Raw genomic sequence first — 12,819 nt, forward strand, 5'->3', positions numbered from 1 at the left:
GACGTGCAGATGTTGGCACTGCTCTATGTCGCCGCTTGCTGCTTATTGTGTACGCGCCGTGCGAAGTGAAGTGCAGTTGATTTCAAATTGCTAAGGCCACAAATGGACAAGAAAAGCAGTTTCCTTCAACCTAACTGCTTACATTTCAGTTCAGGACCGCCGGTAGCGGGCGCACAAGCTCGACGGCGCCCGGCTTAAGTTTCGGTGAACAGTATCTACATTTGCTCAAACTTCGTGTGCGTGGCTTGAGAGGGTGGAAACTTGTGCATTTCAAATGGGTAATCATGTTCGACTCATTTTGAGCGCGAATAATTATATATGCTGTGAGCATTATTTTACCCCTTCATCTTCTTCATCTGTATATATTCATCATCATGGCCAACGTCATTGTCTTCAGCGCACCAGCTGCGAAATAAACCGTTGAGGCTTAACAGCTGTCTCGCAAGTGGTAGAGGCTGCTTTCCATCCCTTGGTCCTCTGCGCCTTCGAGTTTCCCTGGAGCTTCGTTCAGGCAGCCGCTTGCTCCGCCTTTTCCCCAGGATGCTCCAAGAAGATCCTCCAGGAGCCTCCGGCGTCACCGTCTCTGCCCCACCAGCCGTTCCTTCATGGTCCATCAGCACGCGGCAGCGCGATCCCACCATGTTCGGTGGCCTTCGTAGTGACGACGTTGATGACTGGCTGGAGAATTATGAGCGCCTCAGTGAGTCTAAGCCTTGGGATGATATGCACAAGCTTCGCAACGTCCCATTTTACCTCACTGACGTTGCCAGGACTTGGTTTCGTTGCCAGGACTTGCCAGGAAGTGGGGGACTTGCCTACGCGATGCCACGTGCGAGACCCTTCCAAAACGTTTCGCGATTATTCGCTTGGGCAGGGTGCACGCGCCTTCGCGCCAGAGTTGATCGCGTACAGAGTTCGTCGCGTCCCGTTATCATCCTCGCGCCCCGTACGCCGTTCGTGCGAGACAAAGTCTGCAGCCGCGAGCCGACGATGGCGGCTCCATCCAGCGTGCACAAGGGGAGGAAGCGCGCCGTATTCCCTCGCACGCATGTCACCGGAGCAGGGCAGGGAGGTAAGGGAGTCGTTGTACATCGGTCGCGCGCGGTCACGCGGGCTTCATCTTGAAAGCGATATGCTTTGGGTGCACAGTCTAGGTGGGCCGACAGGTCTGCGTGCGCTGTATTCTGACCGCTCAGTTCGCGTTGAAGCAATAGGCAGCTACCGTTGAAGCGAGGGAAGAGCAAGGGCCACTTCGCTCGCTGCTGCTACCGGGATTCCTGACGTAAGCGTTTTGACAGGGAGTGTCCTCTGCCATCCAGTGGGAAGTGTGAATGTTTACTTGTGCGACCATGTAGGTAATTTAGATATTAATCGAATGTTTACAACGGGGCATTCTACACCGGCGGCTACTGTGTTTGTGGCGACCTCAGGAGCCCTGTCTTGAATACGATCAGCGGTGCGGACAGCGTAGGCGTCTAGGCGCACCGAGGGCCGATAGCGTCGTGTGCGCTAGAGCAACCATACGCTTGCGCATCGCACGAGTTCACGAAGTGAAACGTTACTGCAACTTTTTACAGCCTAGCTGATATGGGTAGTCGATTCGTCCGTCCGTCTGTCGGTCGCCTGTACTGCGAAAATTCCTCCTGCGCAACCCCATGCGCATGCGCGAAAAAAAAAAATAAAAAAGAGGAAGCGAGGCGCGCGATTAGCCAACACCACAGCGCCTGTTTACTCCGATCCATGATGTCATGCTACCTGGTCCGAAGTTCCCGTTAACAAGGCTGGTGTGATGAAAGCGGTGACGTCAAAATCACTGTTGCCTACTCGGGAGCATCCCCGTTAGATTCCGTCGCAGTCGACTCAGGTAACATGACGTCATTGACCGGAGTGAAAAGGCCTTGTGGTATCTACGGGGTGTTAGATTAGCACTGCAGTAGTGACGTCGTTGCTCTCTGTCGCAGCCGAGCGCGCGCGCAGGAGTTTCTTTCCGGCCACGAAATGGGTAGGCCACGTGCCATATCGACTTCTGAAAAGCTGGCAGCTTCCGATCAGCAGCGCAGCAAGCGGAACGGGGAACGAGCTCGTCTACGCCGTGCCGGTGCTACAGCGCGGGCACAAGAACATGCTCGTGCAGCCGAGCGCAAGCACTAACTGCGTGCAGAGGATGCGACAGCCTAGCAAGCCGTCGTTTAATGAACCGTCAGGATTAACGCAGTGATAAGCGCTGGGGCCGCACGTTTCAGCTTCGCTGGTTAACCATCCGTACGGAGTGCTTGAGCGCTGATTTTACGTATTTATTTATTTGGCAGAAAGATCTATACAGAAATTTCTGTTGTGAACCAACCATACTAATCCATGTTGTGGATGCAGTGAGTACTATACCACTGTACTCGCTGGCGTGTGCCGAGGACGATGGACTTGCCAGGAAACTAGGTATTTTAAGAAATGGGAACGGCTTTTGTGATAGAAGCAGAGATATTTGCCCTTGTGCCAAGGTCGGACGAAGAAAACAGTGATAATAAGTTGCCCTTGATAACAACAAGGCTATTGTCTTAGGCTTGCGTTAGTAAGAACCCGTGAATTTTCTTTGAATAGGACGTTTCAACATGTCCTGTACAACAATAGGACGTTTCAACATGTCCTGTAGCGGATCCAGTATCGTTGTTTCTTACAGTGAGTTCATGCTATTTTCGTGCTTTGAAAACACATTGAAAGTTCAAAGCACTGCCACGTGATTTGCTTGCTCGAGTGTGTTTACCCTTTCTTTTCTGTCGGTTGACTCGAGACTTTGACCACAGAGAGCGATAAGGGATATCTCAACGAGCTATTGTAGTGCACTTGTTCTTCTGGCGCCTGGATAGTACAACGGCCATATCCGGCAAGAGAGGCACGGGCGCAAACATTTACAAATATGTGCATGTGCGTAATCAGATAACTATAGTTGTGAATTTTCAGTTGCTCCTTTGCTCTAAGCGTATAGTTGTCGCTCCTTTGGCAATATTTACGTCTGTATCTAGGCATCATATCACGGGTGTCCGTATGTTTCACAGAGTGGTTGAATAAGTCGTCATTGCATTGGCGGGCTGATAAAATGTTTGATTGGTACGTTTTATGTTCTAATAAAGAAAGAAAGAACAACTGCGCAGGATATAACATTAGCCCCTCAATTCATAGTGCGCGCATGGTGCATTTGAGAAAGTACTTGCATTTTGCCTTGCATTAGGCACAATTCTGAATTGAAATAAGTCAGATGAAAGAGATCCATTTCTTTTTATATTTTGCGCAATAATGGGCTTTACGGAATCTATGTAAATACCTAGTGGTTTGATAAATAAGAAGCTAACAATCAACCTAAAGTGAAAGCAATGGTTTCAACAATATATAAGGTAGTTCCCAGAAAGTAGCTGAACTGTAAGTCCAGGACCTAACTTGCACACGAGTCTATTGAAATACCATGTTTATTCTTCGAATGGCTCGAGTAACATAGATGGTTGGAAAGGCAATGAATTCTCCTCCTACTGGAGCAAACGAATTCTACATTTTCTGCCATATTATAAATTTAGTCAACATATATCAAAGGGATGACAGTAACATTATTCAACCCAACTTTCTTTAATATTTCTCGTCTTTTACGTGCACGAACCACAATTTGACCATGAGGCACGCCATAGTGAGGTTGTGCAAATACATTTTGAGCACCCGGGGTTCTTTATCCTGCACACAGTGCGCGGTACACGCTTTTTTTTTTCATTCTGGCCCCTTCTGAATGCGGCCGTCGGGTTCGGCAATGAACCTACGACCTTGTGCTTAGCAGTGCAATGCTACAGAAAGTAAGTTACATCGGCGGATACTTGATTTGCTATAGTTCCAAAAAGCATCTTTCTTCGAAAACAGGCACTTTATTACAACCTAAACTTGGGCTTCTTTTCAATACATTATATCGATATATGCTTTGATTGCGAGAGCAATTGTATGGACAGTCCTGGCAAACTGTCGGCGTTTCCCTGTCCCGTTCAAAGTCCAAGTACGACAACATCGCGGCCGCACACCGTATGCTGTAGATGTGAGAGAAAGCATGCGAGGGGGAGCAGAAAAGGATGGTGGCTTGTCGCACCGGTGTCTGTATAGCGCGCACAACCGAGGACTGCGGGGAGAGTGAGCGCTGACTTGTGGCGCGCGTAAGGGGGAGGGGGGCGGGGAAGCGTACGCACGCTAGGAATGGGGTTGGGGGGGGAGGGGGGGTTAGCGTAGCGTATGTCTCCGCTTTTTCTGCGGCCGCGGCTTCACATGGTTTCACTGAGCGCAGCCGTGTGGGTTCTAGGAGGTGATCAGCGACGGGTCCGAAGACTAGACGAGCCGAAATACCTCACGGCAGGCACGTACCCAAGGGGGGGCCCGGGGGGGGCCCGGGCCCCCCCCGAAATCAAGTGGCATACCCCCCCCCCCCCCTCCCCACCCACGCCACCACTCCTCACACATTCCTAAAGCGCCGCCAGATCAATGTTGAGACTTCGCAGCGGTTCATCGGTCAACATTATGCTGCCTTTTTCACTCCTTTTAGATGGCGGTAGTTATCGGCATCTCTTGTATTGTGAAGGACCGTTTTCTCGTAGATTTCCACACCCACGCGATTAAGTCGAGGTGCGTTCAGTTGTCACCATCTATTCAACCATCACGCGCATAGCTGCATGTTGCTTATGTTAGTTCAACCTTCTTTGTTTAGGCTGATCCTGGGACCAGGAGAGGGATGCGGCTGTTACTCAGCTGGTCTGTACTCTCATGGAACGAGTTGCGGCCGAAGAAAACACCAATTGCGTTTAACTTATCCCTTTGCTTCATTGTTTCCTTGAGTTACGGCTCGCCGCAACGCTGGCAGATGCCCGGAACCATATACACGTGATATGGGTTAGATAAGGTGGGGAATAATGTGAAAGAGCGTCCATCATGGAACCCTGCAATAACCCTTAAACCCATAAGCAAGATGACTGTCGCCCGTTACCTCGTCTGTTTTTCCCTAACTGCATAGCACTTTTCGTGCAAAATTGGCAACTGGAAACGAAAATCGCAAGGGGTTGAGAAATTAAGCGATCTACTAAGGGAGAGAGCCAAGGCAACAACCAAACTGCAAGCAAAAGCGAATAATAAAAAAGTTAACCGTTGTTAATGAGAGTATTTATGGATCAACATCTTTTTATTTAAAAAGGAAGTAGAGAAAACGCCGCCGGAAGCGGAGAACAATTACGTGTTTTGAATGACGCTTCTACAGTTATCGGCCGAACCGCCTCACGTAGCCACTTCTCTGCTGTGCTTATGTGGGCGTTTTTCTAACCTTTTGCAGTGAGCGCAGTACATCTAGAATCGCAGAGTCCTGCGCTCTACGTGGTTGTATGGGACTAGCGGCCGCACAGAGTTACGCAATTCGCGGAACTGTCAAAACTGATCAACAAGGCGAAAATAACTGATATTCGAAACTATAACACGAGAAAGACTGAAAAAGCCGTAAAAAATGAACGCAGCCTGAAATCAGTAAAAAAGAAACCTGGCATAGGACAAACCATGATGTATGCACTAAAAGTCAAGAAGGAAAACATCATCAGCAATCTCGAAGATCGAGATTGCTGATGATGCGGAAAAAGCAGCGCAAAAATTCTAAGCTGACCTGTATACAGTACCCAGAGGAGTCACGATTGTTCACTTAGAAACAGTAATGAACAGGATACAGAAACTCTCCTATAACTAGCGATCAGGTCAGAAGGGCCCCCTGCAAGACATGAAACGATGAAGAGAGGGAGGATAAGGTGGAATAACAGTCGATTTAACCAAAGATGGAGGAGACATAATGCTTGAAAAACTGGCGGCTCTTTATACGAAGTGTCTATCGACTGCAAGGGTCCCAGAAAACTGGAAGAATGCAGACATTATACTAATCCACAAAAAAGGAGACGTTAAAGAATTGAACAATTATGGGACCATTAGCTTGCTCCCAGTATTATATAAAATATTTACCAAAATAATCTCCAATAGAATAAGGTTAACACTGGATTCTGTCAACCAAGGCAACATGCTGGCTTCAGGAAGAGATACTTTACAATGGATCACATCCATGTCATCAATCAGGTTATCGCGAAATGTGCAGAGTACAATAAGCCTCTCTATGTGGCTTATATAGATTACGAAAAGGCATTTGATTCAGTAGAGATACCAGCAATCGTAGAGGCACTACGTAATCAAGGAGTACAGAACGCTTACGTAAAAAGCTTGGAAAATATTGCTACATGCGTGAGGTATTTGTTTGTTTGAACGAGGCGCGTAGGCGCCATCACTCCAGAAAAGAGGAGGAAGAACGAATTGGGCTCGCGCTGTGAATGTAACCGGTCAGCGCTGCAACCGTTGTTGTAAATATAATCTGTAAATAGTTTCTCGTCTTACTGACTCGTCTTTCGCGTTAGAATATCTACAGAGGTTCTACAGCTACCTTAATTCTACACAAGAAAAGCAGGGAGATACCTATAGAGAAAGGGGCCAGACAGGGAGACAATTTCTCCAAAGCTGTTTTCTGCGTGCTTAGAAGAATTCAAGCTATTAAACTCGGAAGGCTTAGGAGTAAAGATCGACGGCACATATCTCAGCAACCTTCGGTTTGCCTATGACATTGTTGTGTTCAACAACAATGCAGACGATTTACAACAAATGATTGGAGACCTTAACAGAGAGAGTGTAAGAGTGGGGTTGAATATTATTATGCAGAAGATGAAGATAATGATAAATAGCCGGGCAAAGGAACAAGAGATCAGGATGGCCAGTCGGCCACTAGAGACTGTGAAAGAGTACGTTTACCTAGGTCAATTAATAAGAGGGGACCCTGATCATGAGAAGGAAATTCACAGAATGATAACAATAGGTTGGATCACATACGGCAGGCATTGCCAGCTCCTGACTGGAAGCTTACCATTATTATTGAAAAGTAAGGTGTGCAATCAGTGCATTTTGCCAGTGCAATATGTCCAGTGCCAATGCATTTGCCAGTGCCAATGCATTTGCCAGTGCATTTCCCAGTGCATTTTGCCAGTGCATATGGGGCAGATACTTGAGAGCAAGTTAAGGACCACGCAAAGCGCGATCGAACGAAGATTGCTAGGCATAACGTTAAGAGAGAAACAGAGTGGTTTTGATCAGAGAGCGAACGGGTATAGACGATATTATAATTGACATCAAGAGGAAACAATGTAGCTGGGCAGATCATGTAATGCGCTGGTTAGATAACCGTTGGACCATTAAGGTTACAGAATGGGTACCAAGAGAAGGGAAACGCAATCGAGGACGACAAAACACTAGGTGGAGCGATGAAACTAGGAAATTCGCAGGCGCTAGTTGGAATCGGTTGGCGCAGGACAGGGGTAATTGGAGATCGCAGGGAGAGGCCTTCGTCCTGCAGTGGACATAAAACAGGATGATGATGATGATGATGATGATGATGATGATTATGGTGGTGGTGGTGGTGGTGGCCCCTCCCCGAAAAAAAATCCTGGGTACGTGCCTGCCTCACGGCTTCATGTGCGCTGGGGTCCCAGGCGCCTAGTTAGTATTGAAAGGTGAAACAGGACGTATGAGAAGTGGCTCCCATCTGCTACCGCTCCTCGCCGTGCCAGCATACCAGCAGTAGGTATCCGCGGTGAACGCGTGAAGTGTGTTGATATCTGTGCGTGTGGCAAACCGTGCTCGTTATTTAGTGAGTGAGCGAATGTTCACGCCAGTTCAGCTGACGAAACAGCTAACCTTACCCCGTATGCTGTTTCATGATTTGCTATCGTCATGAATCCTTCGTTTCTGTGGCGAAACAGCGACTTTTTTTGTAACGCTACGACAATAATTCATTTTTAAAGGAATTGCTGATTTGTGTAATACAGTTTTAAAGAAATGGCCGGTTGCTCTTTTTATGTTTCCAAATTACGTGATATTACCGTAGACGTTGGCGCGTTTGTGTGGCACCGGGTACTCCTCGCTTCAAGGCAGACAAACTGTAATCCTAACAAGCACTGATGACCATTGTGTATATTTACAGGGCACGGGCGCATACGAGAGTCGGAATGCTAGTATAAGAGGCCATTGAAAATATCTTAGGAGCGCACACGAACATGTGCAAAGCATAAACAAAGAATCATAAACATCTAAAGGTGGTAGTCAAAACACAGTGTTCATCATTCTGCCGACAAGTGGTTAATTTTCCTTAAACTACCTATAACATTCAAATCAATGCGTAGATATACGAGCTTTGTTTGTGTCGGAAACTTCTTAGATGTGTTGATATTTTGAGAGATTGTCTTTGATTATATGGAATCATATAATTGCCTCTCTTTTGAAATTTTTAGGGCAATATCTCTCTTCTTGCCGATGTGCAAGGGGCACTCTTTTTATTAGCGGTAACAGCCTTTGTCCTGTGGCTATACATACGTTAGTTGCAATACTCTGTCTGGGAAATTGTCGCTTTTGATGCTCCAAGAAGTCAGATTAACCTAAGTTGCTATCACATGAGGATACAACAAAAATAATTCTGAGGCTGCGATATTTCCCGCGGAACTGTAACGCGAATTTCGGGAAGGTCTATGTAACGAATTTTTTCATCATAAGCACGTGAAAAAATTCCAAGGTCTGCTTTAACGCGCCGCGATTTTAGCGTGGAACCATTGCGCTTGTCTTTAGGCTGCGAGATAGAGCTGTCGGCATGGTAGTAAATATGGTGCGCGTTGGCAAGAATTCTTTATGCGCCGTCTCAATAGTGCCACTAAGTCATATTGCGAACGTTGTTACACGAACCAAGGCATATTCCAGGTTTGGCCCACAGAGAATAGTGCATAATTCAGTAAAGAATCACAGTTTCTAAAATCACTAGACAGCCAACAAATAGCGCCTGGGAATCTCAGAGCGCACAGCGTGCTCTTCGTTGAAATCGTTCGCCAGGGGCCGTTTAACGTACAACTATTCCAATATGTTTTTATTCCAATCTCGTGACGTCAAATTTGCGTAAGCGCCGACGCAAATATCGGGCGATCACCCACAGGGTTGTCTTAACAAACCAATCAAATCCTCCCCTCGTTCACAGGAGGTCACTTTTGTTTGCTTGAAAAACGAATAGCATTGCCCTCACTGAGCGGCTTGCCTTATCTAATTGGCTCACAAGAGGCGAGGAGCATGCTCACGTGGAGTGGGATTTGATGGGGCCGAGCCGCTGCACTGAATATCGATAACCGGATGAAGAGGGTGGTGCCGGCGTCTGTGATTGGTCCGCTTTCTATTACTTAGCTTGTGGTCGCTCGTCGACAATCGCGGCGGCATGCAACGGAAGCTTAAAAATGACCTAGAATGGATCAGCCCTTCGCGATTGGTCGAAAACCTTTTTGGACCACCCCACTGGTCTGTCACACGACGTCATGAAAACCGCGATAGTTTCCCCTTTGATATGACGTGTACACAGTGATTGTGCATGATTTGACTGAGCAAAATATAAATAGTTATTTCTGATTCGACGCCTTTTTGCCATTAACCCTAGGCTATTGGTCAAAACTTTTCGGGCTGCACCCACTTCACCTGCCTGTCACGCGACGCAACCTAACCACAAAAACTCACCACGTCAAAGTGACGTGTACGTGTTACAGATGCATTAATACGCCGAACAAAACTGATTTTCTTTCTTAAGAGGCGCAGGTTGCCCCATTCCTAAAGGAATAAAAGATGGCTGCCGCCGACCGCTCAGGCACTGGCTACTCGCACCTGCCGGACGGCATGCGTTTATTAGCGTACAATTAACCTTTCTGCGTGGCCATGTAAGGTTTTCAAGCACTTTCGGCACGTTTACGACCGCGCTCTGCATACTCTTCTTACCTGAGGATACGTTTTAGCGGCATTCTTAACCTTCCATTGCATGCCGCCGCGATTTTCGACTAGCCACCCCAAGCTAAGTAAGGGGAAGCGAACCAATTGCAGACGTCAGCACCAACCTCTTCATCCGGTTATCGATTTTCAGTGCACTGGCTCTGCCCCATCGAAACCCTCTCCACTTAGGCGCGCTCCTCGGCTCTTGTCAGCCAATCAGATAAGACAAGCCACTCACTTTAGGCAATGTTATTCGTTTTTAAAGTAACCAAAAGTGACCTCCTATTAACGAGGAGAGCGTTTGATTAGTCGGTTAAGGTAACCCTGCAGGTCACCGCTCTATGCTTTAGTCGTCGGTTACGCAAATTTGACGTCAACAGACAGAAATAAGAAGATATTGGAATAGTTCTGCGTTATAGCGGCCTTGGAATAGAAAATTTTGGAACAGTTTTACGTTATAGCACCTCAGGCAAAGCAACGTTTTCAGTGGTTTAAACAAACAGAAGTGTCTGTGTCTTCTACATGTACAATGATACATTTGTTTTTGCTGAAGTAAACACATCATTATATGAATGTGACGACGTCTGCCTGCAAACAGCGCAATCGCTGGCATGGGCAACTGACCAAAATATTTTGAAATCTTCGCATAAACAAGGAGGAGGGCTTCAACCCTATGATTATACAATTGACAATTAGTAAAAATAGAAAAGGTGCCCGAACAGAACGCAGGGGTATATAGCGAAGTATGGATGGGTTCTGAACATTCCATAGCCACGTGGCTGCCCTTAGCTCGGTCATGCTTGCCCCTGCACAAATATACTACGATAAAACGAGTGACGTCAGACTGAAAATGATGATTTTCACACGGCAACATCTCTTGCACAGATAAGGAGGTGTAGGCGGCGTACTCTCGATACGAAAATCGTGTTCCGAAACACATGTTTAGAATAGTTGCGAATTTTTTGCAATTTGCAACAGATGAGCGTCTGGCCTAATAGTTGCATTGAATTTCCCTCTGGGATGCAGGAGAGATAACTGTATAGCTGTCTTGTGTCGCTGATGATATTTGCAATTCTTGGTGGTGAAGTATTCATTACTTGCAGTAGCTTAGCGCGAGTACTAATATGCATCGATAGAATTTCAGCCTCGTACAATAGCTTATGGGATTGCCAAAATCAATTGTCGATCGGCCTAGACAGTTCCGATATACAGTGAACCACTAACGTGTTTTCGTTAAAAATAGGCATGCATAATGACATTTGATTGATTTTGGAAATGGTGCATTTACATTTTCGTTGACTGCGATTGCACAAATAATCGGCGAGGTTGTGTTTCGTGTCAGTTATAGCCCCTTTTTCGAAACATAGTCCATGCAAATGAGACGAAAAGCAGTTTCACAAGAGTACTTAAGTAGAAGAAGGAAGGTTTTTCATGCATAATCAGTTCTTGTGGATATGAGTGCTCTAGACGGTGGCACGAAATTTTAGGTTGAGGTACTGAGCGTTTTGCGTTCCTCACTATTGCAGGTGTCCACGGCGCACTCCATAAAGAACGCACCTTCGGCGAAATGTGGGTGAAACGGTGTTACGTGTGTCTGTTGTTGGCTGCGGCGGCAAGCTGCGGCCGGGCGTACGATGTGGAGAGAGCGACTCGCCTAGGGAGAGTCGGAGGAAACCGGCTGGAGCTGTTGGGGCGAAAAGTCGAAGAGTACCGTGGTATCCCATTCGCGCAGCCACCCGTGGGCCGGCTTCGATTCCTCCCGCCCCAGCCAGCGAAGCCTTGGGACGGAATCCTGGATGCAACGAGCAGGAGGACCGCCTGCCCGCAGGTACAAACACCCTCTTTCCGCCATCTCCATCAGCCTACTTATCTAAACTGAAGCGCGGAGGCTTCTACCAATGGTGATCACTTCTGTTCTGTCAAGCACGAAATCTGATAATATAGAGTCAGTATAAATCTCACTGGTGATATTTGTAGACAAGAATCGGTGATAACATTGAGGACATACATGACTCCTCCAGCGCTATGTAACAGCTGAACAGCTGTTTAGGCGGTGAAAAAACTGAACCGTATGAGGCCAATGTCCGCGTGTGTGTGTGTATATATATATATATATATATATATATATATATATATATATATATATATATATATATATATATATATATATATATATTGTCTCACCTTACAGATGTAGCAGTGCAGCACAATAGAGTTTATACAGTTCGGCGTGGTCCGCTGAACTACCAAGTATGAAAATTTGGTGCCATATCCAGCTTCTATTACGCCTGACCCATTTCGATCGGAGGGAATTCTCCTTAAAGGGACACTAAAGCGAAACAATAAATCAGTTTAGACTAATGAAGGATTCTTTCAGAACCCTGCAGGCAGTCATTTAAAGAAAAAAAATAGTTTGATTATAAGATGAGAAAATGAAGGCCCAAGTAACAGTATTTGATTTTCGCGCCGAAACCCCAGCGCCGGTACGTCAGCGTGACGTCAGGGATTCCAGAATGTGTTTTCGCGATCAAAAATAACGTACAGTGCGAAAGACAAGGACTGCGAAGACGACATACACAGCATTTGGGCCGCGTTGGCTGAGTAAAGGTTCCCGAAACATGCCATGTTTAATATTTGGTTCCATTAGAACACAATGTGGTCTATCTGTACCGCTATATATATTTAGCAGGCCCTAGAAGATGCCATAAAAATTCATTACGTCACAGCCACCCTGTGCGGAAACTTAAGTAGGCGTCACTACCCGTATTTCGTTCTTGCGCTTTTTCTGGCTTACCAAACGTGTTATCGTTGTATGAGTGGTGTTTTTGGTGTTGTAGAAAGGTAATTTACTGATGCAGAAGAAATAATTTTTCACTTTAGTGTCCCTTCAAGTAGCACAGATAATTTGCAGCACTTGTTTTATCCGAAACGGCAGTTCGCGCAGTTTAC

At 46.5% G+C, this 12,819-nt stretch overlaps 1 protein-coding gene across 4 annotated transcripts in view; it reads left to right on the forward strand.

Moving 5' to 3' along the window:
* The window catches only part of LOC135921458 (acetylcholinesterase-like), a 45,691-nt gene that overhangs the window by 18,388 nt on the left and 14,484 nt on the right, over positions 1-12,819 (forward strand). For 2 of the 4 annotated variants that reach the window (XM_065455819.1, XM_065455818.2), the window contains exon 2: positions 11,397-11,698. In XM_065455819.1, the coding sequence (XP_065311891.1) occupies positions 11,438-11,698 (261 nt within the window). In that variant the 5' untranslated portion in view covers positions 11,397-11,437. Of the gene's footprint in view, positions 1-364; positions 1,073-1,138; positions 1,283-11,396; positions 11,699-12,819 lie in introns of those variants that run through there. The other 2 variants (XM_070527832.1, XM_065455820.2) reach the window with 2 other exon arrangements.

This window comes from Dermacentor albipictus, chromosome 10 (genome assembly GCF_038994185.2).
Source record: "Dermacentor albipictus isolate Rhodes 1998 colony chromosome 10, USDA_Dalb.pri_finalv2, whole genome shotgun sequence".
NCBI lineage: Eukaryota > Metazoa > Arthropoda > Arachnida > Ixodida > Ixodidae > Dermacentor > Dermacentor albipictus.